The sequence below is a fragment of the Pezoporus flaviventris genome, unplaced genomic scaffold, assembly GCF_033815535.1.
Source record: "Pezoporus flaviventris isolate CSIRO_AGI_PZ_B2104156 unplaced genomic scaffold, CSIRO_AGI_Pfla_v1 ptg000007l, whole genome shotgun sequence".
NCBI lineage: Eukaryota > Metazoa > Chordata > Aves > Psittaciformes > Psittacidae > Pezoporus > Pezoporus flaviventris.
Window position 1 is genome coordinate 18,299,587 of NW_026892555.1, and position 19,422 is coordinate 18,319,008.

The window sequence follows — 19,422 nt, forward strand, 5'->3', positions numbered from 1 at the left end:
ACATATTTAAAAATATCTAAAATGCTAGGGTTTTTTTTGTTTGTTTTTTGTTTTAGCTTCATGTAATTAAAAACAAAGACGACACTGGAGGAAAAACAGGAAACAAGTTGGCAATTGACTAGCTGTGCTTTCATACACAAGTATGGTCCTTCAAGTACTTCTGAAGTGTTGGGAAACTTCTGCTTACAACTGAAGTAACTTTCAGAATAAAACTGAGATTTTTAAAATTTATTTAAAAAGAACTATATTAAAAAAAAACAAAAACAAAAATCAAAACATCAACAAACTGGAATTTAAAGGTGTCTGCATGGTTGTTCTCCCCACCGCTGAAGAACAGCTGAACACTTCCGAGACATGGAACCAAGATAATACAAATTCAAAATTGCTACAGATAGAAGAAATAATATATTGCTAGATCATAAACTACAGAATATACTAGGTACAGGAAGTACCAAGATTCAAAGTTACCTCTTTTTAAGTTATCTGCCAAAAATGGCATAGTTCTCCAGCTCAGAAGTACAGAATGCCCAAGTTCCCAGAAGAAAGTAATTTACAAACCTAATAAATGCCAGCCTATACTGTTTAAGCGATTCCTGTAGGTGGACAGATGGAGCATTTAGAAAAAGGACATGCAACAAATCCATTAATACCTCCTCATCACGGAAAAGACAGCTTCAGAGCCAGAGCTTTATGACTCTGGTTACCAAGAGTTTGAATATTCCTTATGTCTCTCTTCAGAGACATTTATAGTGAACCTATATACTCATCAGCATGTAGAACAGTATTTCCCACCCTCCTTACTAAATCCTTGCAAAACTGAATACTGGAAGAATAGCAGGACATAGAGAGCAGCAAAATCACTCAAAACTGCAGCTGTAATTTTCATGTGCCTCTGTTAAAGGGTGCAGCACAAACATGTAGAAAGTCTCTGAACAGGGTCAGTTATTCGAAGTCACCTCTGTTAAAATTAAGGCTCCTGGATAACACTGATGAAAGGAAAAAGGCAGTAAAAGAGAATAAAACGTTTCAGATGTGTAAGGCTAGATAAGTTCTATGACAAAGTCGGAACAAGAAGCTGCAGACTCCTCAGACACTGAACAAGATAAAATTTAAAAAGGTCTTACAAGTAAGAAAATTAAGAACTTGAAACAGTCTATATTATAGCAGTTAAAGTAAATAAAACTCGATGTTTAAGGAATCCAAAGACACTCTTCCCAGACTGGCTCATCTGAGATTAAGAACACTGAAATGATGCAGGTTTGGCAGACACCTACTTTTCTTTTTTTTCCTCTTTCTTACCACAGGGTAACAAATACAACTGAGTTAACACTAAGTATTTTGACCAATGCAGAGTAGCACTCAAAGGTAACACTGAATTAAGAAAACAAACACCCTACTACCACACATGACTTTTTGTACACAAAATTTTAGGACACACATTGGATTGATAAAGAACAGATTACTAAATCCCTAAACAGTTAGAGACCCTGCACAGGTGGAGCAATTTCCAAGATCAGATACAGGCTGTAAACTAAAGAACTGTTTCTTCTGAGATAGGTGATAAATCCTGCTTTATATTGAAAATAAGTATTTGCTCTGCTGCATTAGTAAATGAACCAAAGAGACAGTAACCATTTTAATCAGCTGACCTAAATATCACTGTCCTAGGAACATTTAGCTGTATTCAAATTAAATATGAAATGAAAAGAACAAGCAAATTTGAGTTGACTGTAACCACAAGAGCTCACCTGTCCCAGACAGGATTAACTATACCAGAATCAGTGTGACAGACGTTTGTCTCAAGAAACTGCATAATCTCTGCCATTTAGGGATAGTGGTATTTAAAAGCAAGTTAGTGATGCACTACCAGACTCACTTATCCGTGTTGTAAAATTCAAATATTTTGATGTAATTTCAGTCCATTACACATCTCCATTCACAGTGAATACAGAAATCCCCAAACCCAACACCTACTGTGTTTCTTGTTGCAGCCAACTTTAAAGTATGAAATGATTTTATTTTTTAATCAACCTTTGCTCCTTTAGATTAAAGAACCCCACTTACTTCTAATTTTCTTTATATGTTACACTTTCTAGGCATTAATTAGTCTTGCTGCTTTCCTCTGGACTCTCTCCAATTGATCCATATCTGTCCTCAACTGCAGTGCCCCAACTGGACATTCTATGCCATTCAGCTCAAAAGAAAAGATGGAAAAGTGACTTGATCATTGTGTGTAGGTATTTATACAAGATGATATCTGATAGCTTTGTTTCTTTCTTCCCCCCCCTCTTCTGACAAGGATGCAATGATCTCCAACACCCCCAAAAATCACATTCAACTTGAAAACAAGTCAGTTTCCTAGAAGCAAAGATTATTTCAGAATTCAAGATTTTACCAGTGAGTGAACACAGACACATCATGTCTTTGAATCACTGCAACAAGTTTAGACATTTTTCCGATATATGTGTTTAGATTGCTTCCTGGAAAAGTTTCATGTTCCATATAGAAAGATAAGACAAAGGAACCCCAGCTAGCTCTTCTGAACTCAGAGCTCAAAGAAGTAGAGAGAATTTTTAGAAAGTTTCCAAATAATGGGAAACACAGATAATGACAATAAAAACTTCATTGCAGAACTCACTTCCTTCATCATATACCACTTACTTGAATCTTTCTTTCATTATTTATTTGCTACAAACACAAAGTCTAAGTAATACTGTGACAAGCTACCAGCTGAACCTACATGTCACACAAGTACATCAGTAAAACTTCAGTATTGGAATGAGATATTCCAGTGTTACATACAAGCCAAAAATCAATATGCTCAGTCATTGGTCTTTCTTTTTGTGTTGCTTTATAGACACAGTCAGTGAAAAGTTCCTAATGGTGCAGGGTAAAAAGCTCAAAGATCTATCGGAAAGTGCTGATTTTTGCAGTCTGCCTCCTTACCTTTCTTGTGGAACAGCAAACCAGTACTCGTGCTTTTTGTCCCTCTGTGCATACTGCTGCATTGATGCACTTGCTTGTGAAACAAATGTTTTTCTCATGGGTTTTCCAACCCTGAGACACAGAAACTTGTGAGACCGATGTCGCCTTTTTTCTTTTGTATGAGAAGAACCTATTAGTAAAGAAAAAGTAAGCTATCCAAAAGGTACAAATCAAAAGTATTAGCCTATTTTGTATTAGGCAATACAGGTATACAGGCCATATTATAAGTTAGGAATAAGAGATGAGGTAACAAAGGTAGTAATAATTAGCTGTCCTTTTTTTGTGACATAACTTGCATCAGCAGAACTAACTTCAGAGCACAACACACTTGAATAATTCTAATGTTCATTTCTGGTTCCAGCCCCAGATACAAGTCTTTCAGCCTCAACATTCCTGAAAGTATTTCAGAAGGTATTCTCCATGCATACCCCTCAACACTGAATCAGACAACCCCCCCACTATTAAAAAGATATTCCATATAAATGGCAAAAGACACTGCATTAAATAAGCACTTAGTCTTGATTCACAAATGTCAAAGCTGTACATCAGTTACTTTTCATTTAAAAAAAGAAAAGCTCTGGCACTACTAATACAGGGTTGAGATGAATTTTAATTTATTAGCTATATCAAACATTACAACATGAACACCAAGGTAGAAGTATACTGGATGCTGTGATATGGTATTTTTCCCTCCATCAGTGTATCTAATCGAACTAATAGGATTACATAATTACCCTCAAGGTCTGGATTTTCAAGTCAGCATCAGGTAAAGGAAGAAGGCTTCTCAACAATTGTTTCTTTACTAGACTAATTGCCCAAATCCTAGAACATGAGCTCCAGCCACAAGAGACTTCTTAAAGCAAGGAAGGAAAATGTAAACTTAAGAGTTGTTATGATCAGCTATGACAACAAAGAATTTATCCTACCTCTGGTGTTATATGTACGTACAGATATATTCCAGTATTCTAGAATACTCATCTTTTCTTTACAGTTGAAGTTCTCCTTTAGTGTCTATGCAAACTACAGATAACACTGAGTACAGAAAACATCACCTTGATCTAGGAACATCTCTGCTGTATGTTTTCTCAATCAGATTTTCATTATAAAGTTTAGAGAACAGCAGTGTTGCACAAAACAATTCCCCCCCCCCCCCCCCCCCCCAAGTAAATAAATGTGCAGCTGCACATTTTAGAATGATGCCTGCAGTATAGAGGATAGTAAAATAGTCAGAATACGTATGATTTGGAAGTATTTTATAACTCTGTAAACTCGACAGTAAATAATCAGACTAAAAACAACCCCCCAAAGAACCCTAGATAAACAAAACGCCTATTTCATAGGACTGGCACATGAACTTTATGGCAGTGTTAGGGAATTACTCTGTAACTGATCTGATATTTAGGGCAAAATAAATGACATAATACAACTGAACTACAAATAATATTCAATTGGCAAAGAACTCTGAAAAGCAAGATGAATTTCTGCCAAATGCAGAACATACTTTTCTATTGAATACAATCTCAACTTTAAGTTAACATAGTGAACTTCACCTTCAAATGTACTTCATGTATCTATAATGCCTGTTACAAATAGATTGTATGTTTTCTTTCTAGCACCCAAAATAGTGCACAATTAAAACAACTGGTTTATCTTCATTAGTAAAGATGTTAAGGCATCAAAAAGTGACCTATGATTTTTTTCAAAAGCAAAAAAACCACACAAATACAGAAACATCTTTCAGTTACTTAAAGAAAAACACATTTTTTGTACTAACTTCAACAGACTTTCAAGATAACTTCCAACTAAGACCTGATTTTTGCAGAGCAGTGCAGGTACTCCAGAAATAATCCTAGTTGCTCCTCATATTCATAGCAATAGCTTCTTATAATCTACTTGTTACTTACCCTGAAAAATGTCTTTCTGTATGTTTAACCTTGTTCTAGTCAGCATGAAAGGGTGACAAGATGCAAGTAAACAAAATTCTGGAATGTTACAATTTTAGTGTTCATTGCTCACATAAACCATAATCACAAGGTAGGTATGCTATCAGTAAGTTGAAATTCATTCTCTGAAATTCATTCATACATATGTACACTAGGGTAAAAATTTAAGTGGCAGACAACTGATTGCTAAAGAACATTTTTAATTTTGAGCTCAACAGTGACCAATGCATCATGGATCAAATTTACAAGCTCATTTATACCTCTCCTACAAAGATACTGTGCTTTAATATGTTAGTAAATATAATTACAGTGAGGAAAAATGACAGTAACAAAGGTATTCACATATTCAGTTTCCTGAGCAATATTTTTCCCCACTGGTTTATATGAAGTAACATATCTTAATGTATCTTCAAACCAATGAGAAATATAAGCAATATGAAGGAAGATGTATTCTACAGAATGAAAACTAATAAAATTATTATGAGTTAGAGGGAGAAACATTGCAAATCTGAAGGTTAAGAGTGTATCCATAGATACTGACTCACCTTCCAATTGTCCATCTCCCGCAGTCCCAGTTTTCTGACTAGTTTGTTTCTGTGAACTGTGCTGCATGTTCTCTCTTTGTTGTTTTGTTTGTTGCATAGTGTGGGTCTTCCACAGTTTGCGGAGTTCCTCAACTTCTGTCTCCGAGTCCTGAGCTCGCTCTCTCACTACTTTCTCTTTATTAGTTGTCTCTTTCTTTTGAGAGTCTGTGGTATCTTCACAACATGGACATTCCTCTCCTGTCTTACTCTCTCCTTGTGGTTCTTTTCCTAGTGAGGAATCTTGACTGTTGCCCACTTCTGCCTCTTTGTCATGCTCTTCACTACTGTGTGCTTGTTGTAAAGACTGCTGGAGGACACCTGCAGTATTTTCAGTAAGTTCTTTTCCCCCCTTTCTAGACATCTCAGCTCTTTCTGAACCTAAGCTGCAGGTACCAAACTGTTTAACATTTGCAACCATTTCCACACTGGGTTTTAAGTCACTGGCAGCTTCATTTGCGTCTGAAATGACTGCTAAACATTCAGCACTAGTCTGGTTTATTGTTTGGACAGATTCTGATGATGCTCCAGAAGATTTGTCTTGTCGAAGCTCATCCGAGGATACAAGTTCCTCACGTATTGGAGAGAGTTCTGATTCTGTGAAGACGTCTTCTGAAAGAGACTCCTCTGTGCTCCTTGGGGCAGTACTAGCACTGTCATTGCCTGTATCCTGAATCCTGGAATCCATTTCATCTGTATTGCTCTTTGCACCTTTCTTGGAATGGCAATGTTCCCTTAGAGACAGCTGTTCTACATCTCTGTTGAGAAAAAAAGAATGTTGTTATAGCAGGTGACTTTTCCATCAAACTCTTTTATTTACTAAGTTTTGTTTAATGCTTAAAAAAAAACCACCAACAACCCTAGAAGTGCTCTTAATAAAACAACCCTTAAACAACCTTAGGCCAGAGCATCCATAGTAAGAAACAAGCATAAAATATGTTCTTGTAAGAGTAAACTTATGGTAGACCTTTTACCAGCATGACATAGGACTTCCCAAATTCATTACACTGCTTTCACAGGGCTTTTCATGAAACTAACAAGGTTTTTTGAGATGCCTGAAGTATAAAGTTAAAGAAAACACCAAAACAACAGAGGAAGAAAACAACAAAAAGCTACACAGAACCATAACCTCTAAAGGTAAAAACTGTCCATGATCTCTTAAGGTTTGCTGACCAAAAAGGCCAGTACACTTGTATAGGTCTATCCCACCCTGTCATGAAGTTGACACCTAGCTCACTGATAAGAACATAATGGCAAAAACCATCTGGTCTAACCTTAACTAAGCTAGTCAATGCAGACCAACAGGAACACATTAAGGCAGATCTTACCATTTCGCCCATGCAAAATACCTAAACCAGTGATCAGTGTCTTGTCCAGTCAGGTACCTATCTTTGAGGACACCACTGTTAGGCAAAATAGATCCCTAACTACTTGGCACAACTGAATGATTTAAATAGCAGACATCAGATGTTCATAAATAGTGTAAGAAAAAAGCAAGCATAAAAGAACCTACTTTCCTCAACATAATTTTATTCAAACCTGCCTTTCAAAATCAGCTAATCAGAAATTCTGTGAGTTTTAGAAGAGCACTGAGTATCTTTATACCTTACTTAAAAAATGCAACTCTAAAAATTACATATCAGCAAACAAGCTTTACTCTCTCATATATACATACAACTCTACCTTGTTTAAAGAAGTCCACTTCCCTGCAGTTAGATGGTCAAGGTAGTCTGCAAATATCTGTGCTTTATGAACTGCGACAGGTAAATGTGGCATGATTTTTATTTATTTTTTTTTTTAAATCCTTTTTGCCTTTAATGTTAGAGTTCATTCTATTTCTGAAGACAGTATAAAAATTAGGCAACTGACAGAATGGAACAAAGGTTTTTCATAAAGCTGTTTCAAGTCAGTTTTAAATGCCTACCATACTAAACATCAGAGACCCAAACTCACCCTGTCCACCCCTAACAAGCTATACACAAACGCAAACATGCAGTTCCTCTCTTACCCAAAAAGGGAAAAAAATGTACTCCTAATGCCATAAAAATACACATACATCTTAGAAAATGAGTCTTGCAACCATTTTTAAGAGCAACAGGAGTTTAAGCAGCAAGTGAAAAATTGTGAACAATAAAGATTTGCACCTAAAGCTGTTTAAGTTGGGCTTTCCTATTCATGTGTCTTTAAATTACTAAGGGATCAAACACATCTGTTCCTGTTTTCACAGTAGGGATGGGGCAGAGGAAGTGGTATAGTATTTCTTTCTATATAGTATTTTTAAAGGAGACTATTGGAAGAAATTAGAATCTGTGTACATAGAAGATTTATTCTATAGAGTATATAGAATGTGAGAACTTAAGGTGAAGCAAGTTCTCATGGGTGCTTCCAAGCTCATCTTCAATGATGTTCTTAGAACAGAAAACAGAAGAAAATGCATTTTTGCTAGTTTTGCATGATCAGCAATATGGCTACCACTCATATTTACTTAAAGTTTTATAAACACTATTCTATCTTACATGCTTAATGAATCCTTAATTTTGCTGTCCACAATTTCCTTATACAGAGCAGCTGACATTACTTCTTCCATTGGACACATGATGCCATACTCTTCACAGCCGTTCTCTTGGACCAGAGGATCCATTTTATGAGGATCAAACATTATATTATTTGGCGTCACTAGCAGCACACCATTGACCGTACCCTAAAATGAGAGGGAAAATATGTGGTAATTTTTCTCCTTTGTATTTCAGCTTATTCTCCATTTTTTTGTAGTTGAAACATGTTTGTAAAGCATTTTTATATTTAAGCAACTTTGCACAGTTTCTTGTGCTTTTCAGTCATCTAGAAAAGCATAACCATTTTTCTGGGGAAGCAAATTAATTGCACCTACTTTCCCATAATAACAGCTTTGGTCCTTGCAGCTACTTAATATCTGGGTTGAGTAAAAGAACCCCCAAACAACAAAACCCAAAAATACACACTAAAAGCCCCCCAAACCAAAAACCCCTGCACCCTAAAGGATATGCTAGGCAGCTCCTCCGAGGTAAACATAAACACTTCCCATATAACTACAGGGCTTATTACTAGTTTTACAAATAACTTACTAACTTGAAGCATTGCCTAAATCCTGACTTTTCACTCCTCTCACTTGCTACTATTTAATTAAAGAACAAGAAAAGAATGACCTTAAAAAAATTGTTCATCTTTACACAAAAGCAACAGTAGTATCCAATACAAGTCATTCTAACTTAATGGACTGTTGACTGATTGGACAAGCATATTTATAAAATACAACTAGATTAAAAATATTGAAGATTTTTAAAGACGTGGCAGCACCAAGAAGCAGCTTTAGATGGATTTCATCATAGCTGCAGTACATGAATACAAGTAGGTTTTAAACTTCTAGTATCAAAACATCTGAAGAAAGTTGATACGCATACCATAAGCTGTAGGTTTTTACACAATACAGGTACGAAGGTAATTTACTACACATGGAACTTTTTTCCTTTCTTTCTTTTTTTTAAAGCATTAGAAACACATGCAAACATAACACCAGCTGCCTGCTAAAAAATTAATTAAACTATCTCAATGGTAGAGTTTGAGCTAGAACTATGAACTGGAAGAAGTCTAGCTTTAAGCAGAATGATAGTGAACCTTCAGTCACAGATCTTGAATCCTAATAACTGTACAAATTTAGAAAGACATTCAAAAATTCTGTGCAACAATCACAAGAGTTGCTTTGTGTGAAAAAATGTTCACAGTGATTACAACTATTGTGTATTAGGAGCAGGAAATTGCAAGTTATAATAAACAAACCAAAAATAGTATTAACGCCTACAGCAATGACCAACGGTATTCCCATTATGGAAAAATGGAAACAGTCTCAGGTACACATTCTTAAGCTGCTTTTAAGTCCTGTTAGTTATTCAGTGCCTTGTCTGGTTTTATACATGCCTTTTGGAGTAAAGAGCATATGCTTAAAGTTGTTGAAATCAGCAGAATGTATTTACACAAGTCCAAGGTGTTTAAGACACCAAAACAAAACTGTGACTGGCATTTCTTTCCAGGCAATGTACTGTGGAAACAGATTTTCAAGGTGCCCAAAAGATTTCAAGAGAATGACTGTCAACAGAAGTCTACATCTGGTTATATCCATTGTAGTCTAGAATATAAATTTAACACTACTTCAGAAGTCAGTAAGTCTACTCAGAAGAAAACTGCTTCTCTTTAAAGAGATATTAATTCAGTAAATTCAGTACATAATGCAAAAAAAAGCAGCAGCCTTTCTAGATCTGAAGTCTTTCATTAATGACTGCCCATGAAAGTATTTTATCAAAGCTCTCTACATCTGACCCAGAAAAGTCGAGGCAACAGCCTTGATGGCAGCTGGGCTACATGATCACTTCCAACTGAAGTACTTCTACTCTTTCACTGACCACATGTTTCATCAACAACTGTCAGGCTGGAGAGAGACATGAGAAAAAGGTAAGGCTGTATGACTGCTCTAGCCAAAGGATTTAAGAGTTCAATACCAACTTCTAGAAGTGTGCAGCTGCCCATCTTCTCGTTTCAGTTATCTTGCTTCAGCCTCAATTTCAACAATTCAGAATACACCAACTTACCCCTCCCAAACCTCACAGTCCAGGCGTATTAATATCTTAATGAAATGTTATCATATCCAAGACAGTAGTCTTTTTCTAGGGCACACCTGATTGTGCTTTTATCATAACAGTAAAAACTTATTCTTTTCCCTGCCCCCCCACCTTGTAGAAATTTTGAACCTTGTCAGTGTCCTCATTCTCACTTCATGAACCAGGTGTACTTTTTGTGCCCCGTTTCCAGGTTGGCTTTTTTTGGTGGCAGTTTTTTAAACCTTAGTATTAGTAATTTTCCTTTACCTACTACTTTTCAAAAGAGGGTAAGTAAACTAACAAAAATAAGAATGAACAAATAATTTCAAAGCTCCTCTATTCACTTCAGTTAAATCAAGTAGCCTGTTTCAGGTACCTCTTTCTGCCTCCAAGGAACAGTTAAAAGAATTAAAGAAACCAGCAGCACACCTTTTCACAAAAGAAGCAAACAGTGTGGCTGCGAGAAAGGACATGCCTACATACACAATAAATGGTGAGTGAAGGTGTTGCTCTGCAGCACGCTGGCTACGCTGATTTATTACCTGACTGGGGTGTGGCATATTGATACCACCCCATTTTTAACCATGCCCAATACCCTACTTCTAACAGTAGCCCTCACCAGGTATCAGAAAACAAATACTGTAACAGAGAAAGTATGTCCAAGTTCCAGACACTGCCTCTCAGAGAATTCCTATATGGTTGTCCAAGAATTCACATGAATGACTTAAGACCAATTCCACACACATACAGAATAAGCAGTCTTGAAAAGTGAGAAGAAATTAGACTGTCTTAACCTAATGCAGACCCTTTCACATGTGAAATTAATCACACTGAAAGACAGGCTTTCACTAGATTGCAGTTTACAAGCATCAGATGTCTGAGATTTCACACCTGAAGCCCTTTCAGACAGTTAACTATGACTTTCAAAATCATTTCTAGAGTGGGAAGCAGAGCAGGAATCTTTTAAGCTTTCCTCAGAAAACCTCTGAAGATACATCCTCCTGCATCATCAGGAAATGTATCAAGGAGAGGATAAGATGACATGCCAAAGGACATTCCTATCACATGTGACAACAGCTAAATTAAATGCTGAACTTATGAAATCTGTCACTCCAATCCAAGCATGTGAGCATACATTCCTCTCCCTATCTCCCCAAGTATGGGCTGATACTGCAGTGGGTTACAACTCTTTAAACAGAAATCTCCTTGAAGCTCGGAAAGATGCAAGCCAAAGACAGATGCTGTGAACATTTCCCATAATATTCTGATGAGGAACAGCACATAAATAATACACAGCAAATTTTAACCCTAGATTTTTCCAGTACAGCCAATCTCTAACAGAGGTTCACAGTCCTTAACTCTTCTGCATCAGAGCACTTAAAACTGGTAAGTAATGACTTGTCTAGGATCGATGTCAAAAAAGTCACCTAAGGACTTCTTGCAAGGAGTGAAGCAAATTAGCTGCAAACTAGAAGAAAGCTACAAACAATAGCTCCAGTATTTGTCTCACCAACTTCTAACACACAGCTTTTGCCAATATACATCTACTGTCAGAAGGCTTCAAGTCTAGACATACACAGATTTGCAGTCCCTCCCATCAGAAAAAAAAAATAAATTAGAGCTGTAGGAGATTATTAATCAGTTTTATCATTAGCATGACTTACCTGCAAACCTACTGCTGAGCAACAGATTCAGCCTTATTCCTATATACATAACCAAACTTCAGGTGAAGGAGGAAATACAAGTACTTTTGAGTTTCTTTGCATTCATTCAGCTTGACTGAAGGCATGATTTCCATAGAATCACAGAATAGTTAGAGTTGGAAAGGACCTTAAGATCACCTAGTTCCAACCGCCCTGCCACAGGCAGGGAAACCTCACACTAAACCCGATTAAAGTCCCTAATAGTCATTCACATTTCTGTAGTGTGCGAGAGGAATACATTTTGTGGTTTCTTAAAGCATTCTGAGGTAACATCTTTTGACATTATCTCTGTCCCTGAAAATCTGTGCAAGACTTGTGCACCTATGAGCTGAATGAAAGTGAATTATCTGAAGGCATTTGTGTAATGACATTACTGAGATCTGCAACTACTGCTTCAAAGTAAAAATCAAGATTTCTACTAGACTACACCAAATACAGAAGTGCTTGTTTACAGAATTAGAAGCTAATTCTGCTCATGGTGTTCTGCTTCAGGAAGTGAAGCTATGCAATTACCTATTTCCTTATACTTTAAGCCATGTTCTTCTCCACTGTCAGTAAAGAGATTTACCTAAGGAACAAACAGATCTAAGGGGGCTATAGGGATGCTACGGATGGACTATTCATTAGGGACGGGCTAAAACTTAAACAGGGAAAGTTTAGATTGGATATAAGGAAGAAATTCTTTACTGTTAGGGTAGTGAGGCACTGGAATGGGTTGCCCAAGGAAGCTGTGAATGCTCCATTCCTGGCAGTGTTCAAGGCCAGGCTAGACAGAGCCTTGGGTGACATGGTTTAGTGTGAGGTGTCCCTGCCCATGGTAGGGGGATTGGAACTTGATGATCTGAAGGTCCTTTACAACCCTAACTATTCTATGATTCTATCTCATGCCCTCATCACAAGAGGATAATTTAACAGTATGGCTACAGGGAAGTTTGTCACAGATTAATCACTTGCTAACTGTTTGCATCACATCTAAGAAACAAGTGGTCTGAGAATGCAAAGGAAAAACTGATTAAAAAAAAAGGTATGTTTATATAAACATATATATGCATATAAGATGATCCACCTACCTATCAGTAACTAAATTTCACTCTGAGTTTATTGTTTAAGTGTACTTTAATTTTACATCCCACACAGTAACAGGAAAATTTGAATGTTTAAATACCTTGCCATTAGTGATGTACTTGCAGTTGATTTTTAGAAATTTCTCTGTAAAAGCTTCCTCCTCTTCGGAGGTGGACGATACCACTCTTGTAGGACGAACACACGGGTGTGCTGGTGAAGCAGCTGACTCTTTCCGTTGGACTCCATCTGGATCCTGTAAGGGAATATTAAGAAAAAATAAACTTAACAACCTGCCTTTTTCAATATTAACTTTAAGAGATTTTGTTGGGTAATTTTTCTTATTTTGGTTTGACATAAAGAAAATTCAAAAATAGGGTCCAAGTCCACTGCAGTTTAAAGGCCTGCTCTGATCTGACAGTTTATGCAATTAACAAAACACAGCTCAACAAGCCCATAAGAAATGCAAATGGACAAAGGTATTCAGAACTGATTTGGGAATAAGCAAAACAATGACTAGAGCTCACATAAAGAAGCCACCCAGTGTCACATGCAAGATTTGAGCAGAAGTTAACAGAAAAGGTTATTTTCTAACTTCAACAGAAGTCCTACTAATATTACTCACTACTTTGTTGCAAGGTCAGCAAGTCCAACCCTGTATTCAAAGCAGGCCTAAGCATACATTACATTATGTCATGTTATGTTGCTCATAATCTTTCCAGTGGAGTTGAAGTCTTCAAGGCTGGAGATTCTACAGCCTCTCCAAGGAACCTACTCCAGTGTTTAACTACCCTCACTGTGAAAAATATTTTCCTGTCATTTAACCAGGACCTCTCCTGCAGCAACTTGCAGCTGTTGCTGCCCACTGTTTTATTACAAACCTCTGAAGACCCCAAACTCTTCTCTCTCACCTGTCAGGTAGTACATACACAGAAATGTTCATTAGTATTTTCTTCTCCAGACTAAAAACGCCCCAACTCTCAGCAAACTTTGTGTCTGATGTTTCCATTCCCTGATCTCTTGATGGCCCTCCACTGGCCTGTCTGCATCATATCAATCTTTACCTTGTACTGGAGGTGCCAGAAGTGGACACAATACTGCAAATGCAGCTTCACGATCCTCCCCCAGACAGGAGAATAAACATTTCCTGCCACCTGCTGGTGTTCCTCTTTCATCTGCCACCTGGCGTATGATTAGCCTTCACCATCACAACAGAACATTGTTCAACATATCTACCAGGACACTACTCCTCAATCTCTGCTAGCCAATCCTTACCCTGTACTGCTACATGAGGTTCTTTCTGTCTCAGGCAGGTCTTGGATGTTGTTGAATTTAATGAGATTTCTGTTACTTCTTCTCTCCAGACTCTTGTCCCTTTGAAGAGCAGCCTTTGCCCTTCCCTCCAGTGTATTGCCCACTTTCCCTAGTTTTTGCTCCCTCCCCCCCCTCCTTACCCCAAGCTTGCTGACAGTGTGTTCTGTCCCGTGTCCCATTATTCAGGTCACTGACGAGCAGATTATCAACAATATTAGCTCAATAGGGACCCTAAGGATTTGCAATTGTCCAACATTACAGAAAACAAACAACAAAAAATAACCAGCTACACACACACAAATGCTGAATCACTTTGAGCCCACTGATACAGCCAATTCTTCCAGCCCATCTTGTAGTCTACCCATTCAGTTCACGTTTCCCCAGTATGTAACAAGGTTACTTTGGGATAGTGACCTTCCTGGGCAGATAACAGGAAGAGTTACCTATGTTGCTGTCTAACAGTACATCCAAAGTAGTGAATATGGAACCTTACAAGGGACAGGACAGACAGTGAAATAAAAGCTACACATACAGTAGGACAGACTGTGCCAAATCCTATTTTATAGTCACAGCAACCCTGTCTTGGAGTTAACCAACACCTAAAGACTCCCATTTCATACATAATTGCTACTTTAGTTACTAATAAAATATTACTGTTTGTTAAAAATGTGAACGTTTATGTTTCCTTTTGTTTTCTGCTTTTTTGTTCAGTTCTAGTCACTAGTACAGACTGAAGTTAAACACCTTTAATCACATTCAGGAACATTATACACAGCTTTGTTTCAGTTCATCTCTGGCAATAATGTAGACTTTGTTTGCATCTTAATAATTTTAGTTAGAAAGCAAAAAATTCAAAGCATCTTAGAGAACATTGACTTGAATTTTACTGAAAAAAGCTAAAAACTGAACTTCCTGGAAATGATTTATCATTCTATATACGCCTTTCTCCTAAGTTATGTGGTCACCTTTGTGATTCACGTAAGTGGCTGCAAGAATCTTCAGCTGATATCCAAGTCCACTGTGAACAAGCTATCTCTTTCTCATTTATACTGCCATGCAGTATACAACAGGAATAACACTGGGGCAGACTTTCAAATTTAATGATGACTCCCTTGTCACTACGTATTATTTTGAAGTGGATTTTTAAGTTTTACAGGCAGTAGCAATGTAAAAAAAAAACCAACCAAAAATTAACAGGGCAATGCAGGTCTTACATTAGCCACATGCTGATTTGTATTTAACCCATATGGTTGTGTTAAGCTACTCTAGTGTGTGATAAAACAGAAACAAAAGAACATAGTATATAATAATTTCTATCTTACCTCAACAGAGGTTCAGTTGTTCATTAGCCATCTTATTCAATTTCTAGCAAGAACGCATCAGTTTAAATGATCATAGCACACAGAAGACCCTTTATATTATGCAGGTAGCATAATATAGCCTCTTTACCTTGAAATGGGCTTAAATTTAAACTGTACATCTGGAGTCAAAATTGAAGGAGAGTCCAAGATGACAGATTATCAATGCAGAACATAAGAGAATGTATGCTTTCATTCATAATGACAGCAATCAGCAGAGAAGAGAAACACAGAAAACACGTGCTAAGATTAAGAACAAAACTTTCCAGCCTCTAACTGCTCAAATAGAAATTGAGAACCTTTTGCATTGCTAGAAAAACTGTTTGAAAAGCAAATCCAAACACACAGAGTCCACACTGATGTATGCAAGTGATTTCCATTCTTTGCTTTCTTTTGACAAACTGTATCTACAAATATCCTTTCCCTCCTTCCATGTATTTTGAAAGACCTCAGAAACAGACACTTCCATAATCACTTTATTACATCTTGTCACATTGCTCATTTTACTTTTCCTGAAGCACTTCAGAACTACTTGTAGTAACCCACAACACGTAACAACGTGCACAAAATAGTTTTGCAACATCACAGTGTGTCAGTTAAACAACATATAACAAATTGTTCCTAACATTGAACTGTTGACACTAGACAAAACCTTTTGCATAGGAAGATTCTAACTTCTAAAAGATTTTAACCTAGTTGGTTTCTTCTACACTTTCAAGCTTTTATCTATTATATGCACACAGTCAAAGTTTCAGATAAATTACAGGTATGGTTGCACAATTAAGCCTCCTTACTTACTAAAGTATACAAAATAATGCAGAAGAGCAAGCATAAGGTATTTTTCTGATACAGGATCTAGTGCATAGTGATTTCTATTTTCCTTTGACTAACTTCTCATGACATAGGCTATATGGGTAGGTCTATTCTAACATTTACAGTTATTCCAAGACTGATACGGACAAATGTGTTCTTGCAGACTAGTCTGTTTACTGTGCTGCAGAACATTCAGTTTGCCATAAAACATAAAAGAAATTCTTCAACACAACTGACAGCAGACATATTGTGAGAACAGGAATATTAGGCCGTAGTAGTCTACTGCAGTAGACATTTGACAGCTTGACCGAGCACTATGAAGAAAGCTTGGGTTTTGGGAGAAAAGACAGTATCTCGGAAAAGAACAGTAGTAACAGATAAAGAAACATCTGAATAAGCTCATAACTGCACAAACTGCAGAGAAGCTCAGGTTCCAATATGGTGTTTCCTGCTTGGAGGCCTCCCCACAGAGTTCTGTTGACAGCAAGTCAATGTTCCTGGAAAGACATATGAAGCTAGCTCCTAGCTAAGAATCTACATTCAAGCTGAAATACAAAGCAGCTTTGATGGCTAAATAATTTTTATATTAGAAAAAAAAAAAAAAATCTACAAAGGTAGAACTACTGAATAAGCCTTTCACTGAAACTGGCTTCCTCCCCTCCCCATTTTCTTTATTTTGCTAAATGAAATCAGAGAACCCCTGCTCGCACTGCTAAAGGAAGCGGGGGAGCCCTTTTAGCTATTTGAGCATTCTTGCCCATGTGTCACTTCTACAAAAACTCAGTAAGATTAGAGACAAATGTTTAATTAGCTCTGAAAAGTAACAAATACAGAAATGCAGTAGGAACTAGTATTTAAGATTTCAGTGTGCAAGGATAGTAATTTGCTACAAACAGCTTGCCTTCAAAGCAGTTTTCACATAGAAAACTGTCATTTACGAAGACTAAAAGCTTATATTTACTTCTAAAAAGGTACTATTTTAACTTTTCAACTTAGTGTTGTTAAATACTTTCTCCCCAGAATGAAAGGATAGTTTAAGAAGAAAGCATAGCACCTGTAACATTTCTCTTGTAAGGGAAAATTAATTTCAAGGACAACAGGTATACCTACATTTACTGCAGCCTTGTCAAGCTCTGCTTCGGAAGATGTAGGTGATAGGGGACTTATAGGACTTAGAGAGGGGGAGCTGTCCACACTAGAAATGTAGTCTGGGTCAGGAACATACAAAATCTATAAAGAAGATATAATGTAGTTAGAAGTTATGCTTTCAGTTTTACTTTAGATTTCCCAGCAGTTCAGGTGTGAATTTCCTATGCTTTCTCAAAATAAGCCATACAAAAATCATTCCTGTTCCTATTAATTTTAACAGAAATTATGAGTTGACGAAATACATATCACACCAAATACTACTAAATTTTACCTTTTAAAGTTTTGTAAAGCAGTTATATTAAGATTGATTTTCAGTCATTAAGGATTGATTTTAGTTACAATAGAGGAAAAAGTTCACGTAGACAGCATTAGAAGCATACAGCTGGACGGAAACACCCAATACAGTGTTCAAGGAAGACCTGCCCTATTATTTCTCTGCTATTCGAGTAACCAGGAAACAGCCTGGGCAAGTTCATAGACACAGCTCTTAGCACTGGCGGGGGGGGAGCAACAAAACCAAACCAAAATCCCCAAACCAACCAACCAAACAAAAAAAATTAACCCAAACCAACTGTAGTTATTCACCCCCCTTACATACATTATTTTGGCCATTGTAGGCTTTCAAGCTACCTAGACAATTTTGCAATCAGAAATAAACACTGGATGTTTTCAAATAAAGGGCTAATACCAAATGGCCAATAGTTTTCACTTCTTTCCAGCCTGGCTTTCAGAGACAAGTCAAAAGTGAAGGCAAAAGAAGGAAATGAAAAAGATACAAGCAATGGTGACCTCTAAGAAGTGAATGAAAGTTCATATACTGCTGGTAAAGACAGCAAGTTTTCAGACTGGAAAAGAAACATTATTCAGTTTATTAAAATAGAATTGCAGGCAGTAGTATGCCGTCAGGAATGCTGTTTGTAAGTTGTAGCCTGAATTTGTCTTCCAAGTTGGTAAACAGCCTGCTACATTTAAAGTAACAATTTAGCTTGTACCCACGTGTTATTATGCCATTAAGTATATTTAGTTTTAAAAGTCCTCTGATCTTATTTAAGAGAGACAGGTAGCTTCATGAGATGTCCCCCTTTTAAGCAGTTAATAGGCATAAGGAATCACAACCTACAGAAAAATTGAAAACTCTTACAAAGCGAATAGAAAAACCAGTAATAGAAGTAGTTTAACACTTCCTCTGGTAGAAATTAGAAACAAAAGGAAACCAGTCTTTGTTGGATAAATAACATGTATAGTGTAATACCTGTCCAGGAACGACTGCTCTGGAGAAAAGCTTATTTAACTGAACCAGCTCATTGGGTGTTGTATCAAATTTCAAGGCAATACTGTTTAAAGTATCTCTTGATTCCACCTGTATCAATTGGGAAAACAAAAAAGAAAAAAAAACCTGTAAGAAGTTAGTTCAAATAGTGGCTTATAAATTTTATCATGTGTAAATTTACCAGGATTTTGATGAACTATAAGCCTTCATGACTGTCATCCCCTACCCTGCCCTGCCCCCAAAAAAAAAAACCAAAATAAAACCAAAACTAACCAAATAAAAAGAACAAAAAACACCCCAAACAATCACAAAACAAATCCCCACAAGAAACTAAACTCCCAGAAATATACCTACCTCTAAACATGAGGATACTGCCACAAGACACCTGCCTTCCCACTACGCGTCCTTGTGGCCAGAAGTGTCAGTCACACATACTAAGCTGTAGGCTTAGCTACTGCACCAGAACTTCAGGTCTATAAATTCATTTCTGGGTACCACTGGACCAATGCACAATTGTCTGGTTACATAGAACCCTTCATTCCCCAAAACCTCACCTACAGAAAAGCTGAAGCAATCTCTAAATGCAAACACAGTCTCCTCCTACTGAAATAAG

The 19,422-nt window shown here is 37.0% G+C and overlaps 1 protein-coding gene across 9 annotated transcripts in view; it reads right to left on the reverse strand.

Moving 5' to 3' along the window:
• OXR1 (oxidation resistance 1) overlaps nucleotides 1-19,422 on the reverse strand; it is a 220,386-nt gene that overhangs the window by 28,700 nt on the left and 172,264 nt on the right. For 7 of the 9 annotated variants that reach the window (XM_061447883.1, XM_061447882.1, XM_061447887.1 and 4 more), the window contains 6 exons: nucleotides 18,792-18,899; nucleotides 17,501-17,620; nucleotides 13,009-13,161; nucleotides 8,026-8,210; nucleotides 5,474-6,267; nucleotides 2,947-3,115 (listed from right to left, as the gene is read on the reverse strand). In XM_061447883.1, coding sequence (XP_061303867.1) covers nucleotides 2,947-3,115; nucleotides 5,474-6,267; nucleotides 8,026-8,210; nucleotides 13,009-13,161; nucleotides 17,501-17,620; nucleotides 18,792-18,899 — 1,529 coding nt within the window. The remainder of the gene's footprint in view (nucleotides 1-2,946; nucleotides 3,116-5,473; nucleotides 6,268-8,025; nucleotides 8,211-13,008; nucleotides 13,162-17,500; nucleotides 17,621-18,791; nucleotides 18,900-19,422) is intronic. The other 2 variants (XM_061447886.1, XM_061447885.1) reach the window with 1 other exon arrangement.